General features: G+C 36.5%; 1 protein-coding gene across 2 annotated transcripts; it reads right to left on the minus strand.

Moving 5' to 3' along the window:
- Positions 1–896: 896 nt before the first annotated feature.
- LOC137731560 (putative ABC transporter C family member 15) lies at positions 897–7555 on the minus strand. 2 transcript variants are annotated; one of them, XM_088688342.1, is made up of 11 exons: positions 7440–7555; positions 6313–7251; positions 4796–6222; positions 4601–4687; positions 3914–4510; positions 3648–3812; positions 3184–3478; positions 2541–3061; positions 2405–2468; positions 2055–2294; positions 897–1797 (listed from the first exon to the last, which is right to left on the minus strand). In XM_088688342.1, exons 2-11 carry the CDS (start codon positions 7139–7141, stop codon positions 1676–1678), a joined length of 4347 nt encoding a protein of 1448 aa, XP_088544468.1. In that variant the 5' UTR covers positions 7142–7251; positions 7440–7555; the 3' UTR covers positions 897–1675. The 2 variants fall into 2 exon arrangements, with proteins under 2 accessions (XP_088544468.1, XP_068326799.2); XM_068470698.2 differs by lacking the exon at positions 7440–7555 and having other exon boundaries at positions 6313–7397.
- Positions 7556–12421: the final 4866 nt, after the last annotated feature.

Raw genomic sequence — 12421 nt, forward strand, 5'->3', positions numbered from 1 at the left:
AGCAAATGTATTATCGGCCAACAGGTGAAGGCTGAGAGATAACGACCTGGGGGTAATTTTCCTCTGGCAACTGGCACAGAAAATGGGAGCTGGCATGAGGCTCGAGGGTTATTGGATATTCACTAGTGATTATTATTTATACAAGATATATTTTGAGACATTGCACGTCATGCTAAGTTTCGAAAAACCTATTTTATCATGATATATGTGTTTTCATAAAAAATGGGGGTTAGTATGTGATAATTGTTTATATATATATATATATATATATATATATATATCAACTTGGTCCACTCATGTTTGTTTTCCCCCCCTTCAAGACCTAGGAACGAGGATTTCAATCTGAGTTACGAGGCATTCCCCTACCAGTGATATCTTGCTATATTCTGTCTGCTTCAGCATCTACTGTAATAGCACTTTTCTATCTTAAATTTCCGCTCGTACTCTGTATTAGACATATGCTCTGAACATGTCATGCATTATCTTGATATTAAATTGTTAGTAGTTGAACTTTAGTATTGTGTTATTCGTCCCTATTGCATGATTAGTCCCAATTTATATGCATGTTTTGCATGTTCTTAGCATTTACATTAATTAAATGGCTTTCGTCACCCCTCAAATGTCGACCAGCACGTGATCATCCCGAAATCCCGAGGACATTGGGATCGGGACGTGTCAAGCAGGAAGGCTTAAAACAATATTGCACATTTAAAATTTCAAATAATATGTTGACTGTTAAACTCAAATAATTTGAACTGTAGCAATAAAAAAATGCTTATTCAATTAATATTTCTAGTCTATTTACATTAATTTCTCTTTCATTATGTTGCAGTCAATTAAGGACATCTAAATTATTGTATAATAATAATAATTTAACCTACACTCAAAAGTTTATATGTTGGAGAAATGCTAGCAACCTTTATATTTGGAGTTTTTCACTTATTCACATTGCACATGTAATTTTTCTACACAAACTTATTAGCCGATCTTTGTGTAAACTAATTAGCCGATGATTCCGTGGACAAATGAAAGAAGGAATTTGGGATTATTACAAAAGCTAAATAACATATTTAGGACTTAAATAATTTAGGACTTTGTTTTGCAGTCCCAGCATTTTGGGACTTCAATCTTCACGGTATGAGCTTCCATCGAAAGGCTGTCAAGTTCTACTGGTAATGGTGCCGTGAGCGACCCCAGCACGAGTCGTTAGACATGTTTCTGAGGTTGTTGCCTGGCTTCTGAAGTCGACACAGGCAGGGATACGAACAGATTTGCACCGTGCGAGACATTGCGACATCAGTTGCGCATGCACGAAAGAGTGCCATTCCAGCTGCAGGTTCTTCCGGCGTTTCAACTTCCATCGGTACTGCACCTTTCAGTTGCAGAATATCATCTTTCATCCGTTCACGTCAACATTTGGGTAGTAAGATTAATAACGCGAACCAACTGCATCGTTTGAGAGTTACAAAGATGTGCCTCTACTTCCCGAGCGTCAACTGGCATCCATATTTTCTGTACTCAGCCGAGGGAAGCCTTTTTTTTCTGATATAGCTTTGCACATTCCCTTGCGTGGATTAGCATGGGAAGGCATAGGCCTGTGCAGGAGTATGTTGCCAACCATTTCGGATATTTGGAATGATTAAGGTTCCTGCATATCTCTACCAAATCGTTAAAATCATGAATCTCTGTAGCAGCCGCTCATGGAAGATCTCCTCAAGAATTCTGCCACCAACTTGGAGAATGCCGAAGAACTATCCTCAAGTAACCGAGCTGGAGAATCGTACTCCAAAACCTTGCCTGTATGATTCAAACAAGTTAAAAAAATCATTTCAGGGCATGTCACCTGAGCAATAATACGTTTTCCAATAATCCGCAAAAGTGAAATGTTCTATCACTTTTGGGAAAAACCTAGGGACCAGGTTATACTAGGAATCATAAGTATTCTCGCTGATCGTAAAGTTCCATGTTTCTCGCTGGTCGTAAAAGTCCATGTTGTTTTATATTTATTAAATTTACTGTAAGAAAAAGCCCTATTTTAAGAATTCTTACACTACCTTCGTCAAGAACTAGAACCAAGTCGTTGTCAATAACAGTAGGAATCCGGTGAGCCACAGTGATCACGGTGCATCCACTCGTTTCTTTCCTTATTGTCTCCTGGATTACAATATCTGTTGCTGTATCAATAGAAGCTGTAGCCTCATCCAACACAAGAATTTTCTTTTTCTTCAAGAGCACTCGAGCGAGGCAAACAAGCTGCCTCTGTCCAACACTCCAGTTTTCTCCGTCTTCAGCAACTGTAATATAATCCAGATTTTCAAATAAATTATGCAACTCGGTCAATGAGACAGCAAAACAATTTATCAACTTTCATTATATGATTGAGTGGATTACGATATCTTCATACCAGGTGCATCAAGAATCCTTTGGTCCTGCCTAACAATCTCCATCAGTCCACATTGATTGATAACCTGAGTTATTGAGTCGCATAAGTAACAATACCACCATATAATCTATCTAAAATAAAAAGTTTTGATCCTTACCTCCCATATCTCTTGATCAGAATGCTGTTTCAAAGGATCCAGATTGGTCCTCACGGTTCCCTGAAATAATGTCGGGTCTTGTGGAATTATGCTCAACCTTGACCTCAAGTCCTGCAGACCTATTTTTGATATATCGACACCATCAATAAGAATTCGCCCTCCCGAGGGTTCTACTACTCTGAAGAGAGCTTGGATCAGAGTGGATTTTCCACTCCCAGTCCTGCCCACAATTCCTATTTTTTTCATTCCAGGGAAGGTGCAAGTGATCCCCTTGAGAATGGTTGGGAAAGCTGGATTGTATTGCACGTGAAGGTTTTCAAGTTCAATTCTTCCGGCCATAGGCCATTCAGGCGCTGGTCTACAATCTTCAATCACAAGCGGTGCCTCACTGGGTATATTTGTGAATTGAAGAATCCGCTCGACAGAAATCATTTTGTTTTCTACATTGCACATATTCCATATTACCCAAGCCTGAAGGACATTTAGGTTCAAACCATAGGTAGCTGCCAATCCCGCCAAACCTAAGACCAGAGCAAGTACTCCATTAGTTAAGAGTTGGAATTTCAATGCCTGATAACGCATTCCAAGACATACTGACAGTTAAACTAATGCTCAACAGAAATCAGGGATTGGAGGTGCTTACTGGGGTCAATGGCAGACCTAGGCAAGCTCACCAAGATGACAAGAAGTAGGAAGTAGACAAGGTTAAACAGAAAGTTCGTCCGAACAGATAGCCACTCCATCGTGCCATAATTGTGAAAGGCTACGCGAGAATAATCATCAATCAAGGCCATTACTTTCATCAGGAAGCGGCCTTCTTGACTGAAACACCGAATTGTTCCTGCCCCTGTTATCGATTCTGAAAAGTGATGAAGAATTGGAGCTTTTCGAATTCCAACCATCCTGGCTAGTTCTGTAGCTGTGGTAATGTAATAAGCCTGCAAAACATATAAAATAAAATAAAATACCCGTACCAAATACTTGAATATGAGCTGGAAGAACCGTCAACTTCCACATTGTGCAATACGGTGCAGACACCCTTGTAGGTTCCAAATAAAATCGAAAGTTTAAAAAGTAAAACGAAATTCAAAATGGGGTATTACTTACTTGATACCAGCCGGAGAGTGCAAGAACAAGAAGGAAAAGAATGAAGACTTGCCAGGCCACTTGAGACATAAGGATGATGATGCTTATTAGCTGGATGAGGGCAAATACCAATCCAGCTAATCTATATGGAATATCCATGTCTACTGTGCTTTGATCCGTAGAAGACTGCAAACATTAACAGTGGAATAAGAATTAAGTGGTCGAACTTGATTTATACTTCAATGGAATTTATTAAACAGGCAAACGGAAGATGAATTTAAACTGACCCTATTGAGGATTCGACTAGAAGGTGTGGAGTCGAAAAATGAAATTGGTGCTCGGAAAACTGAAGTAATCATTCCAAGGAAGAGACGCTGAGAGGTCTGAATAGCAATAGTTGCCAGAAAAACTGCCCTTCCCAATATGAAGATGGAACTCCCACCAGACAACAGAGCAAATACGCAAATCAACCGCCGTTTGCTGACCCTGGATTCTTTCTCCGCTGCCCATGCAATCCAGTAATTGCTTCCCATTTGTAGTCCCTGGAAGAGGACTTGACAGAGTAGGATGACCGGGACAAGAGCACCCCTATAAGCAGAAGTGATAAAGGTTGAGTAAACATTCCATTTTACTCGACCAGTTACCGCTTCTTCTTCATGACTTTTTTCTGAAAGCTTGCCGTTGTTGAAAGGCTCTTTTTCTTCTAAAACCTCTATGAGATTATCTTGATGAGATCTTCTGTTACAGGAATCATCTTGTTGGCAAGTGTTAACTTGTTCAAATGATTTTTTATGTGCAGACATTTGTCTAACAAGTTCACTGTTGGGATCCACAATCAAATCTTCATATTTTCCAGACTGAGAAATTTGACCATCCTTAATAACCTATCAGCAATTGAATTGAACCGGAGAGATAAGAGACTCGATAAAACATGTTATCATCTGAGTATAAAAACGAAAATTTCAAAAACTTACCAAGACAAGGTCTGCTGCCTCTAAAAATTCTAATTGGTGGGTAGCATAGATAACAGTCTTCTGGGACAAGTGTTGCAAGAGACATTTCTGCAAAACATTACGTCTGATTAAAACCATGTCGCTACATAAAACATAAAATAACGTTATCAGAAAAAAAACTAAAGAAAATGTAAAATGATGAGAAGTTTGGCTTGCCTTAAACAAGTGTGCTCCGGTATGTGCATCAACAGCACTGAAAGGATCGTCCAAAATATAAACATCTGAATCACTATACACAGCTCGTGCGAGTTGAATTCTTTGCTTTTCTCCTCCACTTAGGTTCATCCCTCTCTCTCCCACTACAGTCAAATCTCCATCTGCCCACATCTTGACATCCTGGTCCAAAGCACAAATTTCCAAAACATCCTCATAGAAGCCCCTATTCATTTTCCTGCCAAACAATACATTCTCCCTTATCGTTCCAGTCTGAATCCAAGAACTTTGTGGAACATAAGCTTTTGTGCCATAAACTTTTGCTCCTGGCCCAGAAATTTTGGGAATCTCACCTAGTATACTCAATAGTAGGCTTGACTTGCCAGAACCAACTGAGCCACAAACCACAACCTTGTATCCCATCGGTATTTTTATTTTCTCTGTAATTCTGATTGTAGGTTTCTTTAAGTTTTGATTGCTTGTTTTCCAATCGTATTCTCCTGTCTCAATAACAATCATGACATTGGATATTTTTGAAAGATGGCAAGGAATCAGCTTCATTTGATCTTCTTTGATGAATTCTTGGATACGATCAATCGATACTTTTGTCTGTGTAATCATGGAAATGAGCTCTGGCAGGTTGTAGATAGGCTCTTGTAGAATTCTGAAAGTAGCTAAAGCGGACAATACAGTACCTACTGTCAACGGTGTGTTTAGTATAATGCAAACACCAAAAGTGGTAACTGAAACTAGAGTTGGTGAAGCCCAGAAGAGAAAGGCAACTGCCGAGCATGTATAAAGGTATCTCTTCAGCCAATGCCTCTCTGTTTCCCTGAGCTGAAGCAACTTCTTCAAGAATGTGGACTCCCAAGAATGCAGCTTTAAAACTCTCATGCTCTTCAGAATCTCCGATGTTATTTTGATTCTCGAATCCTTCGCTTCCATGATCTTGGAGTGAAGCCTTTTTTGCCTATTGGCCAACGGTGTGTTGCATACCATGACCAAAACAGTGGAAAGAAGAGCAGCAGCAGACGGGGCTGCACCAAGATTCCTGTAAAGGATAGCCAAGGCCAAAAATACCTGAAGCGGGAGCAACCAAATGCCATGAACGTACCAGCAAAAGTCTCCAATTCTTTCAACATCCACATTGATCAAATTAATAATTTTACCATTGCTTGGACCCGAATACTTGATGGAAATAGATTTCTTGTAAATTAACACAGTCAGAGCTGCTCTTACTCGTACACCAATTAAGTGAGCACCAAAATACCACTGTCTTTGACTCAATGATTCCAATGTCTTAGCAACGAAAAATACAAACGCAAGAATCAGTCCATGGCGGTTGCCTGAATTATCTTGTTTTTCGAGTACATAATTTACAAAATTTGTAATCAGAAAAGGACCTATATATGATGCAGCCGTATTGACTCCTACAAAAATAAATTAAAAAAACACATAAAAACCTGGAGGACTGAATAAAACAAAAACTAAAAAGAAAAGTGATCCAAGAACAAGTTTACCTGCAAAAACAGCGTTTACAGCTAATGATCCTCGCACAGCCAGCATTATGGATTTTGGCAACGAAGAGTCTTCCATCTTGTGTTTCCTCAGTGATTCGTCGAGCAAAGAGGAAGCGTATTCTGCTCTTTCTGAGGGAGGAATAGATGGTATATGAGGCAATTCCAGCTTTTGGGTTCGACCCCGTTTGAAAAGCGGGTTCAGCCATTGAAATGTAACCTTACTCCAAATTCCAGCATTGGTGTAAGTGTCACTTTCTTGGGAGAGAATTTCATCTTCCTTCTCAAGTAATGGGTGTTTAAGGTCATTGTTTTTCTGGACGTAACTAAAAGCATTGAAACAAAGCAGTATTGACAAAGGAAACGAAGCGAAATTGACTAAACTGGCCTTTGGGAAAATCTCTGGAAAATTGTAGAATTTGAAGCGAGCAATGAGGTAAAAGCACACAGAAAGTGAGTAAAAAATGCAGGAAAAGATCCACCAGAAACTGAGGACCGAAGGCCACCTTTTTGGCTCACTGTGAGCTCTGTAAATCATTGAGTAAACTGTAACTACTGTGGCCAAAACCCAAGTCATGCCTGAGAAGATGGATTTACAGCTTACAATTCTACCACTCCAATACTCATAAATCCCAAAACCAAGGTAAAAGCTTGAGATTAAAGCATTTGCTGAAAAGGTGACCAAATCAGGAAATTTGCACCCTCTGTCTTCTGCTCTATATCTCAGACCTGTTTGGCTACCATTTCTTCTTCCTCTCATAATATCAAGCAAAACCCACGTTAATAACACTATGAAAAAAGCTACATTCGCAATCTCCAGTGAGACATCCATCAATGGCAGAAATAAATTCAGAAACTTTTTGAAAATCTAACAAACCCAACTCAAAGAATATGAAAAACTCTGGCTTCTTCTACGTACAGGGAGAGTTTAATCGACGAGACCTGCATAAAAAAGGCCAATTGTATAAGAACAATGGGAACCCAATTCAGATAAGAAGCAAAAGATTGAAACCCAACAACCCAATCGCCATTGAAATGCCGCAGGTGCAAACAAAAATTTTGGGATTATATTAAATGGAGAGGAAAACAAAGAAAAATGGTAACCTGGGTACGTTTTTAAAGAAGCGAACCTGTGAAAGTACGAGAGGAAGCACGTGGAGGGAGGGTAGTGACGAGGAAGAATCAAAGTTGCTAAATGCTTTACATCTAGTGCTGCTGGTGGGTCTCTCTTTCCTCTCTCTGTGAGACTCTGAATAGTGCCTTTGGATTCCTGTAAAGAACACGCACAGAGGAACGTAGGCTGTATGAATTTGGAATTTTAACATTCCTATTTGGATGATGTGCCGATTTAATAAAATAAGTCATTAAATTCATTAAAAATTATTAATTTCGTTTATACTATTATTTTCAAAGCTATTTTATCTAATTTTTCATCAACTCTAACGTCTAATTTCATATAGGTTGCAAATCTAACGTCTAATTTACTCTTCATACACTATTTCTTTATGAAAAATTATCAATCTACCTTCCAATGTGTATCACATGCAAGCAATGTGACTTAAATTGACGAAAAATTGAATACATTAGCTTCAAATCTAATATTAGGAATATAATTAGTAGATTTTTATAATTGAATGATTGATTTTTCTGAAAAATAAAATAAAATAATTTAGGAACCTAATTTTCATTTAGGTGATAATTCAAAAACAAATTGGCATTTCACGCTTCCTATTTGTATAAAATAATTCGACTACATGGTGAACTTGGTTAATAATTGGGTAATGCTAGTAAGAACAAATTTCTAAACCAAATTTGGTAAGCCAATGATGTGGACGTTGATAATTGGATTATTACTTAAGTATTGATTAACGTGCTTATTTCCTATTAGTGACACATCATTTGGTTTTGCAAATTTGGTTTAAAATTTTGGTCTCCCTAACATTATCCTTATCCTAATAATTTAGTTTGATTAGAGTAATGCTGGAGAGATTAAATCCGTAAACAAAATTTGGTAAACCAAATGACATAGAAATTGATAATTAGATTATTACTGAAGTGTCGATAAACGTGCTCATTCACTATTGGTGACATATTATTTTGTTTGCAAATTTTGTCTACCAATTTAGTCTCTCTAACATTACCCATTGATTATTCGTAGAAGAAGCTTGAGTTTTTTTTTTTTTTTTTTTTTTTAACAAACGATATTATCTACACTAAGGGAAAGGGGTGGGCTTAGCGTCACAATGGATTAGCAATAATGTGGTTCAAATTCGTCTTTGGTGAGAATTGAACCTAAGACCTCTCACTTACAAGTGAAGAAAAATATCACTAGACCATAGTATAAGTGGCAAGTTTTTCTTATTTTTAGATCTTGATTTTTGTTTTTGAAATAGAAAGAGAGAGGAAGAGAGTGATAGAGAATCTGAGAGTGGGAAGTTTTTTTTTTTTTTTTTTTTTTTTTTTTTTAATTAGAGATATGTTAAGATTACATGTATGTGAGGTTTTGAAAAAAAAAACAGCAAAATTTGGTTGTATGAAATTACATTTCTGCCCTATATATCTTATTCATGTAAATTAATAATTTCATAGGGTTTTGGTTGACAATGAGTTTTTTATTAATTAGTAGAGATAAAGACATTTTTACCGCAGAACCACAACACTATAGTTTAATGATATATTTATTATAATATATTATGTGGTTGTGGCCTCATGTAAACTGTAATATTATTTAGTTATTCGCCCTGGCAATCTATTTTTTTAAGGGTTGGGAAGACTCACAGAGACATTTTAGTATTCCCCTAACTACCATCATGTAATTTACAAGCACATAAAATCAAACTTATGACGTACCTTGTGAAATTCATTCCTAACTAATAGACCATCCGGTGATGGTTAAATATTATTTAGTTTCCATTTGTAATTATTGAGCACATCAATTTTGTTTTCTCGGATGACTTTGGCATTGTTTGGTTTTTTTTTTTTTTTTTAATTTAATAATTAAATTGTAGATGTGCCAACATAAGTACATAACTGAAGGTTTGGGTCCAATAATATAAATTTGTACTTGAGTAATAAATTTGAATGTTTATTTTATAATATTTTTGGTATATTTAATTTTTTGTGTATATTTTCAACAACATATTCATGTCGTATGGTATTTTCGTTTTTTTAATTTAATATATCTTCGTTGTGTCGTGCCGTATCTCTATTTCTACGTCCATACAACGTATTAGCCTTAAATAAGAGAGACTAGCTACTGAGGAAGAGTGAAACTATGTGGGTTTTGAACTTTTAATTTTATACATGCAGAAATTTATTGTGAATTATTCATGATACCTACTAGCTAGTACTGGTAATACTTGGAATAGGATCTTATTTGTGAGGATTCAAATGATCAATCAATCGTGTCTGTTCATCGTATATCGTAGGTTAAAATTATTTTAAATTTTGTATTTAAAATTAAATATAAACAGTACCTGATGAAAATTAATCGCACGATGTACAATGAACGAACACAGCTAATTGATCATTCGGATTCCCACAAAAAAAATTCAAAGAAGATCCTTGTTCGTAATACTTTTCAACTTCAAGACTTGCAATTTTCTCCGGTCGCCAAGAAAAAATGAATTAAAATTGTTGTTGGAAAGCCAAGTCCAATTTGGCTTTGACTGATTATTAAGGGGACATTTGATAAAAACGTTTGGTTTTCAATTTTCATTTTGTTTAATAAAATTAAAAATAGAAAACTCGTTTGTGGTTATTTTGGTTCCGGTCCCTAATCAACCTAATTGTTAGATTGAAATCTTGTTTGTTTAAATATTTTGTTCGAAGTCCTTAACATCATTTAAGATATTTAACTCATGCAATTATGCATTTAATGTCTCACAAATTATGAAATCTAAAAAAATTCAAATAATATTTTTAAAATATAATAAATAGTTAAAATTCAACTTCAGAGTAATATTGTTCTTTACAAAAAAGTCTAGCAAAAAAAAAATAATAATAATGTACCCACATAATAATTAACATATTTTATTATTGGAATAATTAATGGCGTTTTTTAAAATCTAAGGACCTTGATCAAAAATTGAAAAAGAATAAGGTTTAATTAATGGAGGAGGAAAAATAGGGATGGAAACCTAATTTTTCCATTATAATATATTATATGTGGTTGTGGCCTCATGTAAACTATAATATTATTTAGTTCTTCGCTCCAATCTATTTTTTTCAAGGGTTGGGAAAACTCACAGATGCATTTTAGTCTTCTCCTAACCACCATCGTATAATTTACAAGCATCGAAAATCAAACTTATGACATGCCATCTGAAATTCATTCCCAACTAATAGACCATCCGGTGATGGTTTAATATTATTTAGTTTCTATTTGTAATTATTGAGCACATCAATTTTGTTTTCTCGGATGACCTTGGCATTGTTTGGTTTTTTTTATTATTCAATAATTAAATTGTAGATGTGCCAACATAAGTACATAACCGAAGGTTTGGGTCTAATAATATAAATTTGTACGTGAGTAATAAATTTGGATGGTTATTTTATAATATTTTAGGTATATTTAATTTTTTGTGTATATTTTTAACACCGTATTCATGTCATATCGTGTTTTCGTTTTTTAAAATTTGATATATCTTCATCGTGTCGTGTCGTATCTTCGTGTCCATGTCCATACAACGTATCAACCTTAAATAAGAGAGGACTAGCTACTTTGGAAGAGTGAACTATGTGGGTTTTGAACTTTTAATTTTATACATGCAGAAATTTATTGTGAATTATTCCTGATAGCTACTAGCTAGTATTGGTAATACATGGAATAAGATCCTGTTTGGATCCTATTTGTGGGGATCCAAAAGATCAATCAATCATGTCCGTTTATCATACATTGTGCAATTAAAAATTATTTAAAATTAAATATAAACAATACTTGACGAAAATTAGTTGCATAATGTACGATGAATGAACACGATGGATTGATCCTCCAAATCCCCATATAAAGGATCCTTGCCCGTAATACTTTTCAACTTGCAATTTTCTCCAGTCGCCAAGAAAAAATGAATTAAAACTGTTATTGGAAAGCCAAGTCTAATTTGGCTTCGACTAATTATTAAATGGACATTTGATTGTTTTCAATTTTCATTTTGTTTAATAAAATTAAAAATAGAAAACTCATTTTTGGTTATTTTGATTCTAGTCCGTAATCAACCTAATTGTTAGATTGAAATTTTGTTTGTTTAAATATTTCGATCGAGGTCCTTAGCATCATTTAAGAGATTTAACTCTTACAATTATGCATTTAATTTCTCACAAATTATGAAATCTAAACAAATTCAAATAATATTTTTAAAATATAATAAATAGTTAAAAATCAATTTTAAAGTAATATTGTTCTTCACAAAAATTGTAACATCCCACATCGCTCAGAGGAGTGATCCTTATATGTATATTCTCATCCTTACCTAGCACGAGGCCTTTTGGGAGCTCACTAGCTTCGGGCTCCGTAGGAACTCCGAAGTTAAGCGAGAAGGGGGCTAGAGCAATCCCATGATGGGTGACCCACTGGGAAGTTGCTCGTGAGTTTTCAAAAACAAAACCGTGAGGGAATGGTAAGCCCAAAGCGGACAATATCGTGCTACGGTGGTGGAGCGGGCCCGGGAAGTGATCCGCCCTGGGCCGGGATGTGATAATTTGGTATCAGAGCCTAACCCTGGTAGCGTATGTGCCGACGAGGACGTCGGGCCCCTAAGGGGGGTGGATTGTAACATCCCACATCGCCCAGGGGAGTGATCCTTATATGTATATTCTCATCCTTACTTAGCACGAGGCCTTTTGGGAGCTCACTGGCTTCGGGTTCCGTAGGAACTCCGAAGTTAAGCGAGAAGGGGGCTAGAGGAATCCCACGATGGGTGACCCACTGGGAAGTTACTCGTGAGTTCCCAAAAACAAAACCGTGAGGGAATGGTAAGCCCAAAGCGGACAATATCGTGCTACGGTGGTGGAGCGGGCCCGGGAAGTGATCCGCCCTGGGTAGGGATGTGACAATTTGGTATCAGAGCCTAACCCTGGTAGCGTATGTGCCGACGAGGACGTCGGGCCCCTA

Source organism: Pyrus communis, chromosome 16 (assembly GCF_041283825.1).
Source record: "Pyrus communis isolate YQ-2024b chromosome 16, ASM4128382v1, whole genome shotgun sequence".
Lineage (NCBI taxonomy): Eukaryota > Viridiplantae > Streptophyta > Magnoliopsida > Rosales > Rosaceae > Pyrus > Pyrus communis.

What these genes read in the sequence shown, in the direction of transcription:
- LOC137731560 (XM_088688342.1), bottom strand. Translation starts at nt 7,141, where the DNA reads ATGGATGTCTCACTGGAGATTGCGAATGTAGCTTTTTTCATAGTGTTA. An exon ending in TGTAAACGCTGTTTTTGCAG is followed by an intron (nt 6,223 to 6,312) that starts GTAAACTTGTTC and finishes TTATTTTTGTAG; the next exon opens with GAGTCAATACGGCTGCATCA. An exon ending in GGTTCTAGTTCTTGACGAAG is followed by an intron (nt 1,798 to 2,054) that starts GTAGTGTAAGAA and finishes TGAATCATACAG; the next exon opens with GCAAGGTTTTGGAGTACGAT.